General features: G+C 39.3%; 1 protein-coding gene across 1 annotated transcript in view; it reads left to right on the top strand.

The window, feature by feature from the left end:
- Positions 1–18,509, top strand: part of lgr4 (leucine-rich repeat containing G protein-coupled receptor 4) — a 64,042-nt gene extending 45,533 nt beyond the window's left edge. The window contains 15 exon segments of the mRNA XM_056247964.1: positions 383–454; positions 6,755–6,970; positions 8,306–8,377; positions 9,521–9,589; positions 10,188–10,259; positions 10,364–10,435; positions 10,778–10,846; positions 11,075–11,146; positions 11,846–11,911; positions 12,018–12,089; positions 14,939–15,010; positions 15,270–15,395; positions 15,681–15,778; positions 15,928–15,984; positions 16,502–18,509. Of these exon segments, the coding sequence (XP_056103939.1) occupies positions 383–454; positions 6,755–6,970; positions 8,306–8,377; positions 9,521–9,589; positions 10,188–10,259; positions 10,364–10,435; positions 10,778–10,846; positions 11,075–11,146; positions 11,846–11,911; positions 12,018–12,089; positions 14,939–15,010; positions 15,270–15,395; positions 15,681–15,778; positions 15,928–15,984; positions 16,502–17,874 (2,578 nt within the window). The 3' untranslated portion in view covers positions 17,875–18,509.
- Positions 18,510–19,049: the final 540 nt, after the last annotated feature.

The raw sequence follows: 19,049 nt of genomic DNA, 5'->3' as shown, positions 1-19,049 counted from the left end.
ACTGTGGTCATGCATTTATGAATGCCTCTTGGCTGGGCTACGTGTATGTGACTACAGTATATGTGTGTAGTTGTGTGTGTGCTGTGGCTTGGCAAATGGGAAAAGCTGTCCTCGCGGCCTATGCCATTTGAGTGACGCCAGAGAGCAGATAGTGTAGAGGAAGCAAGATATGCACTGTGATTAGTTCAGAACAACACACACACACACACAAATACATACTACATCAGCACTAGAGCTCAGATTGTGGTTATCTGGGCTCATGATTTGTGAAGAAATGTTGTAGAGAAGTGTATATGTATTGTGTTGTGATGTGATATCAGACAGATGTGTCATAAAGGGTGAACACAGTAAATAATAATGGTGTTTTAAACCTATTTTTCAGGATGCTTCAGAACAATCAGTTGAAGACTGTCCCCAGTGCAGCTCTCAAGAATCTTCATGCCCTGCAGTCTTTGTAAGCATCTTCCTCCTCTCTCTCTCTCTCTCTCTCTCTCTCTCTCTCTCTCTCTCTCTCTCTCTCTCTCTCTCTCTCATATACATATATATTTATTTATTTTTTAAAGAAATGTTTACTTTTAGGAATGCATTGATCAAAAGTGACAATAAAAACATGTTACTTGTTACACTGTTAAAAAAAAAATCTATTTAAAATAAAGCTAAAGGCTACACTTTAGTTGTGGTTATAAGTTGTTATACTGCATAATATTTGTATAAATGTAATAAATATATTCTTCATATTTTTTGTTTTTATGTTTGAGCTTATATATCTCAATATTAATAACAGTCTGATTAATTCTGAGTCTTGAACTGTAAACTTTTAAGGGTTGGCTTTCTAAATATATGTTGGTTATGTGCCTATTCAGAATGACTTATGAGCAGCAACCTTTTTATTTTGGGTATGTCATGTATGCCCCACATGGGAAATTTGGGTCTGTCTGGTAAGGGGTTAAATAATCATGCCAAAATGTAGCACATCTGATAACATTGATAATAATAAGACATGTTTCTTGAGCACCAAATCAGCATATTAGTATGATTGGAGTACTGGCAGTTGAAAATTCTGGAGGACATTACATTTTAAAATATATATGAAAAGAAAACAGTTAAATTGTTACTTTTTTTTATTGTTAAACAATATTTCTGTTTTACTGTGTTTTTGATCAAATAAAGGCAGCCTTGGTGAGCATAAGAGACTTCTTTCAAAAACAAAAACATTAATAAATCTTACCGACCCCAAACTTTTGAACAGTAGTTTACTTGTGACGCCGAAAGGCTTGTTACAAAGGTAGTATAAAATTCCAAAATCGAATTACTCAGAACAACATCTGTAAATACAGATAGTTTGGTGGGGTTTTTTTTATTCTGATTCCTTGTTGTTTTAAAACACTAACAATTAACAAACTTTTAAGGAAATTGTATTCTTTATAACCTTTTTTCTACATTTATTTAGCTAACCCAAGGTTCTTTAAATACAATTTCTTAATATGAAATTAAAGACCAGCTGATTTCTGGATAATTTGGAAATATTCTTAATACAATTTATTATTAATACATTTATCCCGGCGTTCAAACAGGTTCCAATTCTAAGGAGGAAACACTAAAACAAAAAGCAACCCATTTAATATTAAGTTTGATGTTATTGCACTGCTGTAGAATAGCAGGTTAGATAATCAAGATGATCACTTTTATTTGCAGATACAGCTGTTTTACACTTGTTTAAAAATAGTTTGTCCATTTCATTTTGTCAATTGCCTGTATAATACTTCAATAAAAATGATTTAATACATTTAATTCTAATGGAAGTAAAAAGTAGGGGTTCATCAAGAAATGTTTGCATGGCAATGTCTCAGATGCATTAGAGTTCATGTAACTGTGCGTTATTGTGTTTGTGTGTTTGTTTGTGTGTCTGTCTTCTAAAGTTGTCTCAATAAGATTTAGTCCAGCTGCTGTTTCTGCTGTGGGACAATGTGTTTTAAAAATCAGGTTTTCAACCATTATCACCTCTCCAGATTTCTCAGTCTCTTTCTGTCTTACCCCCTTGTGTCGTGTGTTTTTCCTCTCTTTTTTTTTCTCTGTAGTGCTGAATTAATGTGTTTTGGCACCGTCCACCTGCTTTTGGATAAGGCCTCAGAGAATGACCTGTCAATCAATGTGCCTTCTGGCCCTCAGCATGGTTGATGAGGGAAAGAGTAGGATATATGTCAGAGCAGAGGCCAAAAGCGAGAGACACATGAGAGAGAGGGAAGGGGGCAGTCCTTTGGGAATGTGTTCACCCTGCAGGCTTTCTGCACAGGTTCTTCAACTGTGCTAATCAGGCTACCAACAAAAAAAAACGCTTCTCACAGCAATGTCACTGTAATTAGGAAGTAAGGCAGAGACAAAGCCTGTAGAAAACGCCAGAAAAAAAAGAAAAAGAAAAAAAAACGTTACTTCAAAATTATTTTTTAATGACAATTGTTTGATAGCCTCTTGGTGAATTATTTTTGTTGGGTTGCTATTGATGTACTGAAATTAAAATTCATGGCCTAAACTACATTTTCTGGCTGAAAGTTAATCCTAATTTTAAAATAGCCTTTCTTTAAAATATCTGTGATCTTTATTAATTTTATACAAAAAAGTGATTATACACAAAATTAATAATAAGGCTCCAAAATTTTTATAAAAATTATTGTAAAAACAGTAATATTGCAAAATATTAAAACAACTGTTTTCTATTTTATTATATTTAAAAATATAATTTATTCCTGTGACGCAAAGCTGAATTTTCAGCATCATTATTCCAGTCTCCAATGTCACATGATTCTTCAGAAATCACTCTAGTTTTCGAATTTGGTGCTCAATTAAATATTTCTTATTATTATCAATTTTGAAAAGTGTTTTGCTGCCATGATATTTTTTTTCAGAATCCTTTAATCTAAAGAAAGTTCAACTCAACCTTTACTCAACCTCAATATATAACCTATTAACACCCGGTGTTTACATTAAATCTGGATCATTTCAAGTGTACACTGATTTTTCCTCCATGGTAATGATTCTGTTATTGAATGGTAAAGTAATGTTAAAGTTTCCATTTCCTTCTTTCTTTAAAATAGAATTTTAAAACATTTCAGGTGGCTAATTTTTTTTGCATCCCTAGTTAGAACAGTTGATGCAATGGATATACTCTAGAAATACAACTGCCTCTCCTCACTCAGACTGTTTCCAAAACCACAATTATAATCTTATGTCCATCTATAATTTAAAGTGGCCGTCTATGCCACATTTAGCAGCGATCCGGTAAAGATCGCTGCCTTCTAACCTCAAAAGTCAATTCTGTGGTTTGCCAGTTAACAGACCAGAGAGCAATTCATTATCAGAAACAATTATCCTTCAGTCTCCTTGAGCATTAAAGCTGTGATCTGTGGTGTGTTTTAGAAATAGCTTATAAAGTAATAAATCTTAACAAACGCTGAGCTGCTAATGTGTTACATTACAATGGCTCTTGTGGCCAAATGTTCCTTGTAGATATACATCTTAAATTAATATTCTCTCTGTCTCTTTGTCATCTATGCCACCCAACCCTTTTGACTCTCTGTGAATCTCATACTTTGTGTTTGTCTGTGTGTGCGCTCAGGTTTGGCTGATGTGGACATGCTCAGATCTGCATGTTCAAAATAAGAAGCATGTACAGACTTTAGCTGCAGCTGACAGATCCGTATCTCCATAGATGAGAGCCACCTCTCGACTCCTGAGTATTGATTTGGTTCAATTCGCAAATTAACCATCCGTTTTTTAGAATGAATCTAAGGGTGTATTCACACCTGCCTTGTTTGGTCCGATTGAATCGAACTCTAGCTGGATAAGGTGGTGGTGATGGCGCAGTGGATAAGACACATGCCTTCGGTGTGAGAGACCCGGGTTCGAATCCACTGTGAGACACCAATGTGTCCCTAAGCAAGACACTTAACCCCTAGTTGCTCCAGAGGCGTGCGACCTCTGACATGTATAGCAATTGTTAGTCGCTTTGGATAAAAGCGTCAGCTAAATGAATAAATGTAAATGTAGCTTGTTTCCCCCCTTGGTGCGGACCTTTTGGGCAGGTGTGAATACAGCAATCGAACTCGGGTGCGGACCAAACAACCGAACCGAGACCCAGCTGAAGAGGTGGTCTCGGTACGGTTCCAAACGAACTCTGGTACGGTTCGTTTACGGTGTGAACATGAACCGACCCAATTGCAAGAAAGCACTGCGCCTTTGAGTTAACAGGCTTCCGTAGTCGGAGTTGCGTAATGGGAAAGTGATCTGTTGTAGCCTACTACATTACATCTGTTGCGCGTCTTTCTGCACGTCATGTGTGCATCATTGGAATGGAATGAATGAATGAGTGTGTGCATCAGGACATTCACATACTGATTGTATAGAGCGTTCTCTTTAGTCTAATCGCGCATAGATGCAAAAAAAGCATTTGCAGTTCATATAATGTAACGATAGTTACAATACAAGGATAATGCTGCGTTAATTTACGTTAAGCCTTTTTTGCACTTCCTGATTTCCCTACTTGAGAATCCTTGTCCAATGAATGGACGACCTTAGCACACGTTTGGTTTTGTTTACAAATTTTGGTTCACTTGCAAAAAGAGCATTGTGAAAGCGAACCGTACCAAAAAATATATATATATTTTATTTGGTCCGGACCAAAGCAAGTGAACTATCGGACTTTCCTGGTGTGAATACACCATAAGGGACTGTATAATGCCAAATTGTGTCATTTATGAACTGATTTCAGTTAACTTATCACTCACTGGTCCCCACATTATGCCCATTGTGTGAGCTTCATGTCTGTGTAGAGCGGAGAATTGAACATTCTTAAACGTGCCAAAGCCGAAATTGAGCCAGAGTTTATATCCAAAGCACACGTCAGTTTAGATGATCTCTCACTGTAGTTCACAAATGCATCGCAGTGCTGAAAATTTGTCCTAATGCATTGCACTCAGATAAAAAGGGGAAAAGTACATGCATGAAAACTTGCTATTGGTTCATTAGTAGAACATGTGCCATCTTTAGTCCTCCTATTCGAACACAAAAAGTTGATTTAACAAGCTTAACTAAGCTTAAAGTACACTGTACACACACTATTCCAGGAAGAAATATTGTGAACAATTATGAGCTGTTTATATTTTCATTTGGTAGATCCACAAATATATTTCCATTACACAGAGGCATTTATTAGCTCCACAACAATTGTTTAACTGTGTGTTTCCGTTCCCAAATAATAAGCCGACTATGCAGAATTTTAAGGCATCATGCATGTTCCTGATGGGACCTGAAAGTTTAGCATAGAATGCAATTGAGTCAAGCTCAGTGAAAAATAAGTCTATCCAAGATGGCGGACACAGCACTATAAATTTAATAGTGATTTAATACTGAAAAGTGCCAATAGGATTAGCTCAGTCTAATCTAAAATGGACCTTTTTTACTCAATAAAAAAGGGTGTTTATGTATTTTTATTTTCAAATGGATAGTTTACCCAAAAATGAAAATAATTTACTCACTGTCATGTCATTTTAAACCCATAAGACTTTGGTTAATCTTTGAAACACAAATCAAGATATTTTCCATGAAACCTGAGAGGTTTCGGTCCATTGATCTGCAGAAAGTCAGACTTTTTGACACTTGGGTATATTTCCCCTTGTAATTTCTCTATTTTCTCACCTTCTACTGTTATATTTAGTGTTTAAACTTAACAGCCTGATAAAAATGTATGTGCTTTATTTTTTGCATGATAATAAATTTGAAGTAATTTATTCCAAAATCATTGGGCACATAAGCAAGCAATCCGACTTGTGACGTCATTATGTTTGATGGACATGGATACGGTCCCGCCTTTGAAAAGCAGTAGGGGTGGTTTAGTAATCGCTGTGGTGAGGTCAGTTTAGTCATTTATGAGGTTCTATTTGAGTTAGAATATCTAGGTAGGCAGTTCAGCAAGGTCTGGTAACTGAGCATTTGTGAGTGAGTGAGTGTGGGTTTCCACATTTTTGTGCTTTGTCCTGTTTCAGTGGCAAGGTAATAAGGCTTTTTTCTTGTTCTAACTAAGATCTCCACCTACGCATACCCTAGTCTTTTGTGTTTTAATTGTATAATCACAGGGCAGGGAGAGTATAGCTTAGTCAGTGTCAGCCATTTATAAACAGGAAGTCACCACCCCACCGTTATTACCCATCAACTCATTCCTCCTAGTGATTGGCTCCGATTCCAATTCTCAGTGCCCTAACTTAGAAAATAGAAATAGAAAATTCTCCACATGACTTGTGCGCTATATTCATAGTCTTCTGAAGTCATATGCAACACACACTTGTTGATAACTGTATACATACCGAGTCATATCTTTTAAGCATCTACACAGTATTTGACACAGCACTGTTTATTTCAGTCACAAGCCCTCCGGGCTGAAAGGTGCGGTTCCTTTTTCTCATAAAGCCATTGAAGCGGCCCCTGAGTGAGGCCAGGGCCTCCCACCTGGGCTGTGTGAAAAGGGAGGCCAGTGTAGTGAGATCATGGAAACGTCTTGTGTTTCTTTAACAGCACAGTGTGCAGAGACTGAGTGTTAACTGATGTTTTAGCACCTATGTGACGGCACACTGTTATTCCCAATATGTGCGCCCTCCTGGTGCTGTATTTTAGAAGCGGCTGTTTCGATAAGTAAAAGCGTTTTCAGCTCATTTATGCTGTATCCACATCAGCGTTCCTGAAATCTCTTCCTGTTTCTGTGCAGGCGGTTGGATGCTAACCACATCACTTCAGTGCCTGAGGATAGTTTTGAGGGTCTGCAGCAGCTCAGGCACCTCTGGTTGGATGACAACAGCTTGACTGAGGTTCCCATTGGCCCCCTACAGCACCAGAGTAACCTGCAGGCCCTGACGTTGGCCCTTAACCGGATCACACACATCCCAGACAACGCCTTTGCCAACCTCTCCAGCCTGGTTGTATTGTGAGTTCTGTGCAATTTCGGCCACATACACTAGAGGAATTCATCCTGCTTTTAACACTGATAAATTTACCTTCCCCTGTTGCCTTTTACCACACATCAGTTAAATCCATCAATGCGCTACACTAACTGTAGTCCTAGACGGCTCGTAAAACACTCATACAAATACACTTGCACATGTTTAAGTACACACGCAGGTAAACAGCAGCATGGATGGGCGAATTTAGAGAGGGAAAGCAAAATGGACCCTTGTGCCTTGCAAAGTCAAACAGAGGCTATAGACTCTCTCTCTCTCTCTCTCTCTCTCTCTCTCTCTCTCTCTCTCTCTCTCTCTCTCTCTCTCTCTCTCTCTCTCTCTCTCTCTCTCTCTCTCTCTCTCTCTCTCTGCTGCCTTACTTCTGGAAGCTTCTCTGTGGGTCTGATTTTCCAATTACATTCCAGCTGCTGGAAAATATTTGTCTTAGGAGTGGAGGCCAATTAATCCGTTAAGTAGACTGAACAAACACACAGACCTGTGTGGTGAAGTGCTCAGAAGAACTACTGAGGGGTTATCCGTTCAGAGAAAATGTTTGTGTTAATGTTCTGCTGAGAAGTGCATCTTTTTAATGACTGGAAAATCCGAGCAAAATAGACATCCTTAGTCATCCCTAGTCATCTGATTGGTTATAAATGGATCCATTAATACCTCTCAGGTTATATTTACTATAATCTATTGGCCCTCTTTTTAGTGCATATAGTCATTTTATCACACATAACTCATTGTGAACTAACCAAACACAATGTGGAAGTAAATTGTAAAATTATAAATGCATAATATTCCTTTTTTTAATGAAGGATCAAAAAAGTGCACAAGAAAATGTACATCTTAAAATTAGTGATGAGTTTTACATTGGGTGCCTTCTTGATAATCAATAATATTAGTGTTTGGATTTAAAAAAAAGTGTTATATTGGTGGACATTTAGATATTTAATAGTACATGTTAATTTCCCTTATTTTCATATTAAGGTCACCTGCCGTCATATATTGCTCACAAAGTTAATCTTTAAAAACATTAACGCTGTTAAATGTAATAATTAGCAACATTCAAAGTGAACAAAAAGTGACCGTTTGCCTAAATTCACTTTTAACATTTACAATAATTGGTTTTATTTTTTTCAGTATTTTATTTTTAATTAATTTACACAAAATATAACACTTTTATTTCTGACATATATCATCATACCATCAAAATAATTAATCAGCCTATTGGCATCATCTAAAAACCCAATTTAAAATGATTGTGTGTAAATTAATATATAAGTGTTGCTTCTAAAATCGTGTTTGTCCGTGTCGTTCAGGCATCTACACAATAATCGGATTCAGGAGATTGGAAAAAACTGCTTTAATGGGCTGGACAACCTGGAGACATTGTGAGTTCCCCTTCACTTACACATGTAATCACACTTCCTTTCATTAAAGAGATTGTAATCTGCTAGAGTGGGTCTGTCATCAATAGCATCATACTACATATTTTTACAAGAGATTGTATGTGGGTACAAGTGTAGTTACTCAGTGCGGTGTTTAGTATATGCTGCCCTCTTCTGCAAGACTCATGGTTGCAGAGAACGTTGGGAGCTCTCTGGAAGAATGCCTCAGCTGACATTTATTTGAATACCTGTATGCAGTGTAGTAGAGAACACACTAGACATGAAGTACTTCACTGGTATGTGAGCAGAGGCAAAGGTTGAGTAATCCATTTAACCGAGATCCCTAACCTTAAGCCTGAAACGTTGCTAATTTTGAATGAAATGTTTTTAATTTTGAATGAAAAGCATGTAATATATGACAAGTGTCAAAAAAACATTTGGATTTCCTGAGGTTTATGCCTGAAAGTTTTAGAGAGATGCAGTAAGTGTGCCGTCTTCTTCGCTTGAATTGAGTTGATCAGGATTTACAGTAAACTGATAAAGGACAAAGGAGTCTTTTAGGACCTTTGGGTTTAACTTATTGCCTCCGTTCTCTCTCTCCACTTATCACAGTTCGTTTAGCAAGCATCCACTGCGTCAGGGAGGAAGAGGCGAGGGGAAGGGGAAGGCAGATAGCCATCGCTGACTCTGCTTTATTTACTTATTCTGGCCATAATTAGGACAGGATGAGGACACGCCAACGTCCTGTGCCCCTGGGGAGGAGAGTGGGACACCAGACAGGGGCATTAGGGGGTAGAGATGTAGTATCATGCCAGGTTGTATCGTGTGGCAGCTGAGATAAACAGTAACACACTGAAGAAATCAGCAGACCGGCTGTCCTGACTGGCCTCTGTAAACAGCAGAATTAATTTCTCTCAACAGATTGTTCCTTTTCTGTTGTTTGGCAAAAAATTATCTTCAGTTAGGGCTGTCTTTAAACGTAGAGCTGAAACAGAGATGGTCCATATTATACTGCTTTATTAAACGTACAGTATAAAGAGCAAAGAGTTTCCTCTATATTAGTGATGGTAGTGGTTTCGCTCAAGTGTTTCGTTCATACAAGTTCTTCTAATATGAAAAACTTTCATCTGCCCTGTCTCCTTTTAGGGATCTAAACTTCAACAATCTGAAGACCTTCCCAGAGGCCATTCAGACACTGCCCAAGCTGAAAGAACTGTGCGTATCTCCAAACACACACATTCAAACAATCATTTACAGTCATTCTAATAGTTCCTCTCAGCCACTTGTTTTGAAGTTAGTTTTTGATATAGATGGTTGGTGTACCAAATTAGAATGTTGTTAGAAAATTGAGATTTCTGAATATCTTTTTCAGAGAGGAAAAAATCGAATTGTTTTGAAGTTTCAGGTGCTTCTTTCAGTATTTTTTATTTATGTGTGTGTATATATATATATATATATATATATATATATATATATATATATATATATATATATATATAACAAAAACCATTGGGAGGCCTTTTTAAAATCAAGGAATATTAGAATAGTTTAATAATGTATTCAAAATCAAGGGTCCCAAACAGGTGTAGGTTTGTTAACCTCTTCACCATTGTGTTTAGAAATCCAGAGAGATTTTTTTTACTTGTGTCAAGCTGCCATCTAGTGTTAAGAATTAGAAATGCTTCATAATATTGAGCTGTGATCAGTGATGTAGCAGTTATGAATCCTGAGGGAGAATGTCTCAGAGTGCTCATCTCACTGAGCTTCTTAAAGATTTTTAGCTTAATGATTTAAATTTTGACCTGTTTGCCAGTGGATTTCATAGCAACAGCATCGCATCCATCCCTGAGGAAGCCTTCAGTAGGAATCCCCTGCTACGCACAATGTAAGCAAACGCTGATCCCACTGTCATGGAACACACACACACACTGTCTCATTGAAATATTGTTGTGATAAATTTTTGGCTATAAACATCCATTATGTCTTCAGCCATCTTTTTGACAACCCTCTCTCCTTCGTGGGAACTACTGCTTTCCAGAACCTGTCAGACCTGCACTCTCTGTAAGCAGAATCATTATTCAATCATTGTTCTGGAACTGAATTAATGACACTCACAATTAATTAATTAACTCACAACTATTTATTCAACTTTATAGGAATCATTCTCCCCAAAAATTAAAATGTGGTTGTTCCAAACCAGTATTGTACTTTCTATCTTCCATGACACACAAAAGTTGATGTTTAGGAGTTGCTGTTTTCCGTAATGCACTTTTCTATATAATGGCCTACATGATACTTTAATAATGCTTTTTTCTTCAATTTTGGATCCTGAATAGAATAAAGCTTTTCTAACTAACTGATGATCACAGAGTTTTAATTTCTTTAATTTGTTATATATTTCAGAATGCTGCGCGGTGCCAGTATGATGCAGGATTTCCCCAGCCTGACTGGAACAATAAATCTAGAAAGCCTGTGAGTTTATTTTACACTGGATAAACATACGCAAAGAACAGTGTCAGTTAAAATAAAATCAACTGCAAAACATTTATGTAAGGTTTCCTAATATGGAAATGTCATACAGCACAGCCTGAAATGACAATAAATTACAAAAATTATTAAATGACAAGCCTTTAAAGTTTAAACTACAGTATAAATGAATCAAAAACACAATTCACATTTAATGTATCTTGTGTTCTTCAGGACTTTAACAGGAACTAAAATCAAAAGCATCCCAGCAGACCTGTGTGAGGATCTGGCTGTGCTCCGAACACTGTAAGTCACACACGATGCATGAGCACGGTTCATAATTCAGTGCCACTCATACTGCTGACACAACAGCATAACACATCAGAGACACACCTAAGGATATTAGCACTAAATGACACTTTGTAACCATAAACTAATATGCTACTGCACACATAAGCATGTTTTTAAGCAGTGACATACCACTCATAACAGTTTGTAACACGTGTCAGTCAGATGTCCATGAGCGCCCGCCCAGTGATGTGCCAGTTACAGCCTTGAGTGCTCAGTAATTAATCATCAGTCACAGGCCCCTTTACACGCAAAGGTTAACCGTCACTCAAAACACTCACACACGGTCATGGAAAAGCCTTCAAGCCGGTGCTGTCATTTAAGATACTAACATATGCTCAGCATGTCAGTCATAACGTACACTCCCCTCAAATACACACAGACACACTCCATCGCACACAAGCGAAGTGTGCATCAGTCAAGCGTCATCCACCTCACAGGCACGTACGCAGTGGCCTGTCAGAGGCACAGCTGCAGGGGGATGTTTTAAAGTGATGTCTAATGACCTCCCGGAGGAGAGCGAGCCAGAGGCAGGCCTGCTCCCAGCCCGACTGCTGTAACACATCACACATCCTTTAGTTCCTGTCTAAACTTCATCAAAACATTTCCATTCCTCACAAGCTCAGTGTCTCAACATTTGTGTGTATGTTCTGACAGAGATCTTTCCTATAATGACATTGGAGACTTGCCGTCCTTTCAAGGCTGTGTTAGACTGCAGGACATGTAAGTTCTGTAATCGTGCTACGTTTTTTCTACTGTTTAGACAATGTTCAGTACTGACATTTGAATTGTTTATGAATAGGCTTTTTTTTTTTTATGTGTCCTGCAGAAGTCTACAGCACAACCAAATCCAGCAGATAGACAGAGGAACTTTCCAGGCGATGACTAGCCTTAGAGTGCTGTAAGTAATAACAATTACTGTGCCATAAATGTGTGTATATGCAAATGTTAATGTATAATCAGCAGGTCATTCTCACAAAACAATCCCAGAGAGGGTGATCACTCTAGTATTAGATTATCCTACATTATTACACATATTACACGGCTACCTACCACATAAATAAATAAATGGACATGAAATATTGATTTGAATTCGTTGGAAGATTTCATTATGTGAGAAGAAAGAGACTGTGGAGTGATACAACAGAGAGACCTGAAACTAGCACAGTTATATAGGAATTTTTTTGCAGTTTGTCAATTATGCAATTAAGCACTCATTACATAAAAATATTTGGCCACAAAAGTGTGTATGTCAGGTAAAAAATTTTTTTAGATATATTAAATAAGGTTTAGATGTCTGAGTGAAAATGTAATTATCATTAAAATTATTACTGTAATTGCCCTACAATAAGCTTTATAGCCATTTCTGTCAAGATCATATTTTTAAAACACAGCTGAGCTGTGACGTCAGAAGAGGGAGACGTGCCAAAAAAGTTCTATCCAAGTATGGAGAGTTTTGAGTCTAAGGAGATCCAAAATCCCCCTCAAACCTACGATGGCCCACAGCCATACAATTTTGAGCCTCCCAGGCGTGAGACCGATGAGGAGCCAAACAGAAATTTAAATAATTCCTATCGAAGAAACATAAATATCTGGTGTGAAGAGAACCAGTGGAGAGTTGGTCAGGTGTCCAACTCTTCGTATTGAACCGAAACGGTACGGGCGTCACGGTTCGGTGCATGAATATACACGGAGAATACACGGTATAAAAATAAATAAAACTTGCATGCAAATTAATTAATGCGGAACTACTGTTCGATACACGGGTTATTTAGGGACACCTAATCTGTAGCCCTGCCTTAGCTCTGAAGCTCCGTGGCTATAATGAACAGGCTGCGATATCAAGATTTCAATGCTGGAATATGTTGGTGTGTGTCATAGACTGTAAAAGGGTGTGTGAGAGAGAGAGAGAGAGAGAGAGAGAGAGAGAGTGAGGCGCGGGTGCGATCGAACAGTGGAAGTAATAAAAACTGGAAGAAATGGGCGCTGCAAATGACCGAAGTCTTGGATACCGAAGCAGCACTGAAGTCAGCGCGTTTGGTCCGAACAAAGTTGACCCAGGCACGGAACACAGACCTGCTTTTTGGGAAAAAGTGGACTCTGTGACCGGTTTTAACAGTGTTTTTGCACCCAGCACAAACGCAGTAATTCACCATCGTGAAAATACGCCTGCGTATACCTAACTAACTACCTAACCTAAATAACTAACTAAATAAATAAATGTCCTAATCACTAATTCTCTCGCTCTATCACTCGTACAATTATCAACACAGCTCACAAACTCACTTTCTCAGCGCCCTGGGAGACGTCTCCCTCTTATGACGTCAAGCGATCCGTTTGGGGGGAGGAGCAGTTTTAAGTGAGTACTGAAAATAACGAACTTTTTCATCTTATATTCTGCCTTTAGGTATCGAAAAACATACAAAACAATACATCAACTTGTCAAACGTGTATTTCCCCTAACTATTTTGTGTTAATCATAATTACAAATTTAACCTGACATACACACTTTAACCTGTCAGAATAAAGTATTCAATCGAGTCTTATTAATAATAATAACTGTAAATGGTCTAATAAACTATATTAATTGAAGAATTGTATGTGATGATGAGGATAATTATTATTAGGGATGCACCGTTACCACTTTTTCATAACTACTGATAGCGACGTGAAAGAATTTAATCCATTATTCAAGGCTTTCTGGGCATGCTTCAGATGTTTGCGCATAGTAAACTTCTCATCCTGTAATAATGTAAGGAACCACTCGTTATATATAAATCACGTAACAGTTCAAGTTTTTACTTACATATACGATTTCGTTTTAATCCAAATGACGTGTGCTGAGTGAACGATCAGTAATAAAGAGCATGCAACAGAAGTGCTCGTTCTCTCTTTACCGCCAGTTAACGTTTGTAATATGTGCCTTGTTTTTAGGGGTTCAAGCACGTAGTGCAATTGTAATTGTTACATTTTCCTAGGATCAGCATTCTCTCCTAAAAGTGATCGGGCAGGCCAAAACGTAAGTCGTAGAGACTTGAAAGTTGAAACACCGTCTACAACGTCACCAAAGCTTGCCCCGATCTGCCTGACGCAGTGAAAAGTACGACTCCTAAACCGTTAGGCGTAGTGTCTTATATCGTTGGAATCCTTGGTTCAAGGCGGACAAAATGCATGACTCAAATTCAATTGTCACCCTGGCGAAATTTTCAGGTTAGCTTAGCTTCCAAACAAGATGGCGGATATTGATTTCAGTATCTGCAAGTGAAGTTCCACCCACTGATCTGTAATAGGTCTGTAGCGTGAGTGGGTCCCACACCCTGGATAAATGATGAGCTAGTGTTTGTAGTCTCAACCCTTATACAAAGAAATGGGACTTCCTGCTTTTTATGACGCAAAATGACGATTTTTACGTCATAAAAAGCAGGAAGTGGAACACTTAAATCATTATTTCTCCCATTTCAGGGGAAAATAAGGGAATAAACCATGACCATTCAAAAACATTATTGGGTTTCTCAAGATAGAAAGCTTAATGCAAATGGGTGAAGTGTCCCTTTAAGGCACACCTAGCAACACATGAGTGTAAAATGACCAGCTTATGACTTTATTTCAATCAAGTGAATAGCAGTTCACTAATCACATCTCCTCACAGTAAAATCGCACAAGGCCAGATTCCTGAAATCTGAATCTTTACCCAGAGCCATCTGTATATGTTTAGCTTGTGTATCTGTTTGTTTTCTCACTGCTCTACAGAGACCTGAGCAGAAACCGGATCAAGTTCATCCACAGAGATGCTTTCCTTTCTCTCAGCGCTCTCACCAACCTGTGAGTGTTTAGTCAAAGTGTATGCTCTCATAATTATTCACATTCATTGTATTTCATTAGAAAATGCTGGGAAATTGAAAATATAATTGTCTTGATTTAATTTATCATACATTGCTCTTTAATTATATATTAAAAGTGCTTTGATGCAGTTTGTGCCTCTGATTAAACAACAAAGCCATACGGGCTTTGGACAGCCCGCAGTCGCTTGTGTGTGTGTGTGTACATGAATATAATTGCCGTTTTTCCATCATGCCATTAGGGATCTCAGTCTGAACTCCCTAGCCAGTGTTCCTACCGCAGGACTGAGTGCACTGAACCAGCTTAAACTGACTGGAAATGTGGAACTGAGGAACGGTCTAATGTCTAAAAGTCTGCCTAAACTCAGGTAGAGCTCTTCACAGCCTTACTCATGAGCCTGTGACTGATTATAGGTCATTAAGGTTGCTCCTGTGTCCCAGTTCAGTTTATATGAATAATGATGTGACGTCCTTACCTTCACCCGTTCTCTGTAATCACACTCAGAGTGTACTCAAGAAATCAGAGACCTTGAGCCTTTCTTTGATCAAAACCCAGATAATTAAGTAACTCTTCATGTCTTCCTAAACAGTTTGTCTCTCTCTCTCTCTCTCTCTCTCACTCGCTCACTCCATCTCTGTCTTTGTCCCCAAAGGTCCATTACGGTTCCCTATGCCTACCAGTGTTGTGCTTTTGTGACTTGTGACAGTGCAGTTAACCCAGCTGAGGATGACGAGCGGAGAAATGCATTTGGTATGACTTTTGGGCATATAGTATAATGCTGTTAAGCTCAGCAGCTTCTGGTGTATGAGGCCACATGTGATTGAATGGGATGGTCTGGCTGTGTTTATGTGTGGTATTATGTTTCTCATAGTTGACATGCTTATAAATGTATTTTTTAGGTGGTGAGGAGGAGATGGAAAGGATTCCTCTACTCATGCACTGCTCACCCTCACCGGGTAAATACAAAGAAGTCTCTTTTTCTCTCCTTTTGCTACAGCCAGAGAACTCTTGGTAATCTAATGTTACAAGACACTCACAGAATTAGTATCACCATAACACATATTTACTATGGGATGCACAAAACATCTGTACCATATTGGCCGTTTTGTTTTATTTTTAATAAAAAAATAGATAAAAATTCTGTGCATCCTGATTATGTACTGTACACTAACGTTCAAAAGTTTGGGGTCAGAGTAAGGAGCTCCAAATCACCATATTTGAATGATTTCTGACGAATCATGTGACAGTGAAGAAGACTGGAGTAATGATGCTGAAAATTCAGCTTTGCCATCACAGGGATAAATTACATTTTAAGAAAAAAAAAAAAGTCATTGTAGATTGTAATAATATTTCACAATATTACATTTTTTTACTGTATTTTTGATCAAATAAATGCTGGATCTTTAATCTTTTTTTTTAACATAAAATATTGAGTTAGCCTCTTATGCACTTTTATGCATTTCCATCTTTCAGGGGCATTTAAACCTTGTGAACACTTGTTGGGAAGCTGGATGATCCGATTGACCGTGTGGTTCATCTGCCTGGTGGCGCTCCTCTTCAACTGCCTGGTGCTTGCAGCCACCTTCTCCCCGCGCACCTCTCCTCTCTCCCCGTCCCGACTCCTGGTGGCTCTCCTGGCCTCCGCTAACCTGCTGACAGGGGTCTACGTGGCAGCACTGACACTCCTGGACGCTGTCACCTGGGGCTCGTTTGCAGAGTATGGCGTGTGGTGGGAAACAGGTGCCGGATGTCAGGTGGTGGGCTTCCTCGCTGTGTTTTCCTCCGAGTGGGCTGTCCTGCTGCTGGCGTTAGCTGCGGTGGAGCGTTGCTTTGCTGTGAGGGCTCTGATGGGGAAGGCGGGAGCTCTGAGGTCCAGTAGCGAAAGGAGGGAACGACGAAGAAGGTTTGGTATCGCTGCACTCCTGTTGGGATTGGTATCTATTGCGGCGGCCTGCCTCAGTCTGTATCATGAATCAGCCATGGGCTCTCCTCTCTGCCTGCCCTTCTCTGGAGGTCCCGGACCAGGTCTGGGGTTCACAGTGGCCCTGGTGCTATTGAACACACTAGCGTACCTGCTGAGCGCTGTTGTCTATATGCGGTTATACTGCAGACTGGGTCGTGCCCAGTTGGCTGACCCCGAGCAGGCCGGGTCTGTGAGGCATATTGCCTGGCTCATCTTCACCAACTGCATCTTCTTCTGTCCTGTGGCGGCTTTCTCATTCGCTCCCCTGCTGGCCGGGACCAGTAATGCAGTGGGCGGACCGGAGATGGCCAAATCCGTGACGCTCATATTCTTTCCCCTCTCTGCCTGCTTGAACCCTGTGCTGTACGTGTGCTTCAGTCCCTCCTTCAGATATGACTGGTTTCGGCTTAGAGGACGGGGAAGGGCCGGAGGTTGCGGCGGGCTGGTTGGTAAAGCGGTCGCTAAAGGGACGGTAGCAGGAGGCTCGGCGCTATCTGACGACGGCGAAGGCTTGTCTAGCGATTGCGGAATGTACACAAAGTTGCACAGCAACACTCGGGGAATGTGCGAACACTGTGACGCCGCCCTCCACATCAGGACATCTTCCTCTTCTGCTTCCTCCTCTTCCTCAGCCTGCAGACATTTAGTGAAGTCCCACAGCTGCCCTGCCCTGATGGCGAACGCATCTCAGTGCCTGAGCTCAGAGGGGTACTGGCCCAACACCGGGACACTTTCCGCCCAGTCAGAATATGGAGACGAGGGCGATTCGTTTGTGTCAGACAGTTCGGAGCAGATTCAGGCTTGCGGCCGAGCTTGTTTCTGTCAGAGCCGCGGCCTCCCTTTAGTACACTACTCTTATAACGTCCCCCGCATGACAGACTGAGCTCACAGCCCCGAGCACTCACACACTCACTTCCTCACAGAGTCCTCCAGGGTGTGGAGTGTCCCTGCTCCGCAAGGACAGAGAACAGGGAGGGGCTGGACACATGGCTGCAGAGCCATTGAGACAAACAGACCGGAAGCACTTTTCACACTTGTGTGCGTGTGTGTGTGTGTGTGTGTGTGTTTGAGTGAATATAGACCAAATCCATAAAAAGGGAATCTGACAATACAGAAAGACTCTCTGAGCCAAATGTTGTCAGCAAACAACATGTCTTGTTTTCTGTTTCCTGTCCACCTCAGCCAAATTCAGTTGCATTGGCACCCAGGGGTGATTGACAGTAGGATGGACACAGTAATCGTATCTCCCAGTGCCTGCCTTTCAGATTGCAAGAGTAGGACTTGTCTGTTTATTTTCTTGGGGCATTTTTAGAAGAGAAAAATATATTTTCCCTTTTATTCTTTCAAACGTTTGTCCTTTCGATTTAAAGCAGGGATATATGTGCCATTGTTGATTGTCTTTTTTCTTATTCCTTGTTGTCATCATAAAGCCTGACTGAGTTCCAGTTTGCCGATGAGAATGTAATGTTCATACTGTTTTGTGGTCATGCCCTCTCATTTCTGAGTAAGTTCAAGTTGGCCGTTATGTTGAAAAGCATTCATTCCTTGCCTGTTTTTTTTCTGAAAGTGATCCTAAAATCACAGTACTGCCAGTACTCTATTAACTGTTTTTGAAAAGAAATCATATTGAATTTGTTATACAATTACCTTTGGATGTCTTGACCAGAGCGCTTCCTTAATCACTAGTAAGTTTCTAATAATTTATTTTAAGACATGGAAGTGGTTTGATGAATGAATGGCAAACTACACTTTTTTTTTTATTATTCTGCTATTAAGTCTCTAGATCATTTTGATATGTATTTTGTACACTGGTAGTGAAAAAAATGGGTTTCACGTTAGTCATGTTATGGTTGATAAACTATAAATATATTATTATTTATACTATTATGTCTAAAAATAAATTAAAAATAATTCTCTAAAAGTGAAAATATATTTTTTTACATTCTACAACTGAATTTAAGCATCACGGCATAACATAAAAGTTTAAGATTTTATTAAGATTACATTTAACAGTGTTATTAAATTATTAGTTTTTAAAGATCAACTTTAATTGAGAAT

This window comes from Rhinichthys klamathensis, unplaced genomic scaffold (assembly GCF_029890125.1).
Source record: "Rhinichthys klamathensis goyatoka isolate OS25496 unplaced genomic scaffold, OSU_Roscu_1.1 h1tg000051l_1, whole genome shotgun sequence".
Lineage (NCBI taxonomy): Eukaryota > Metazoa > Chordata > Actinopteri > Cypriniformes > Leuciscidae > Rhinichthys > Rhinichthys klamathensis.
Note: the sequence above shows the minus strand (reverse complement) of the source record. Positions and strands in the feature narration are given on the sequence as shown.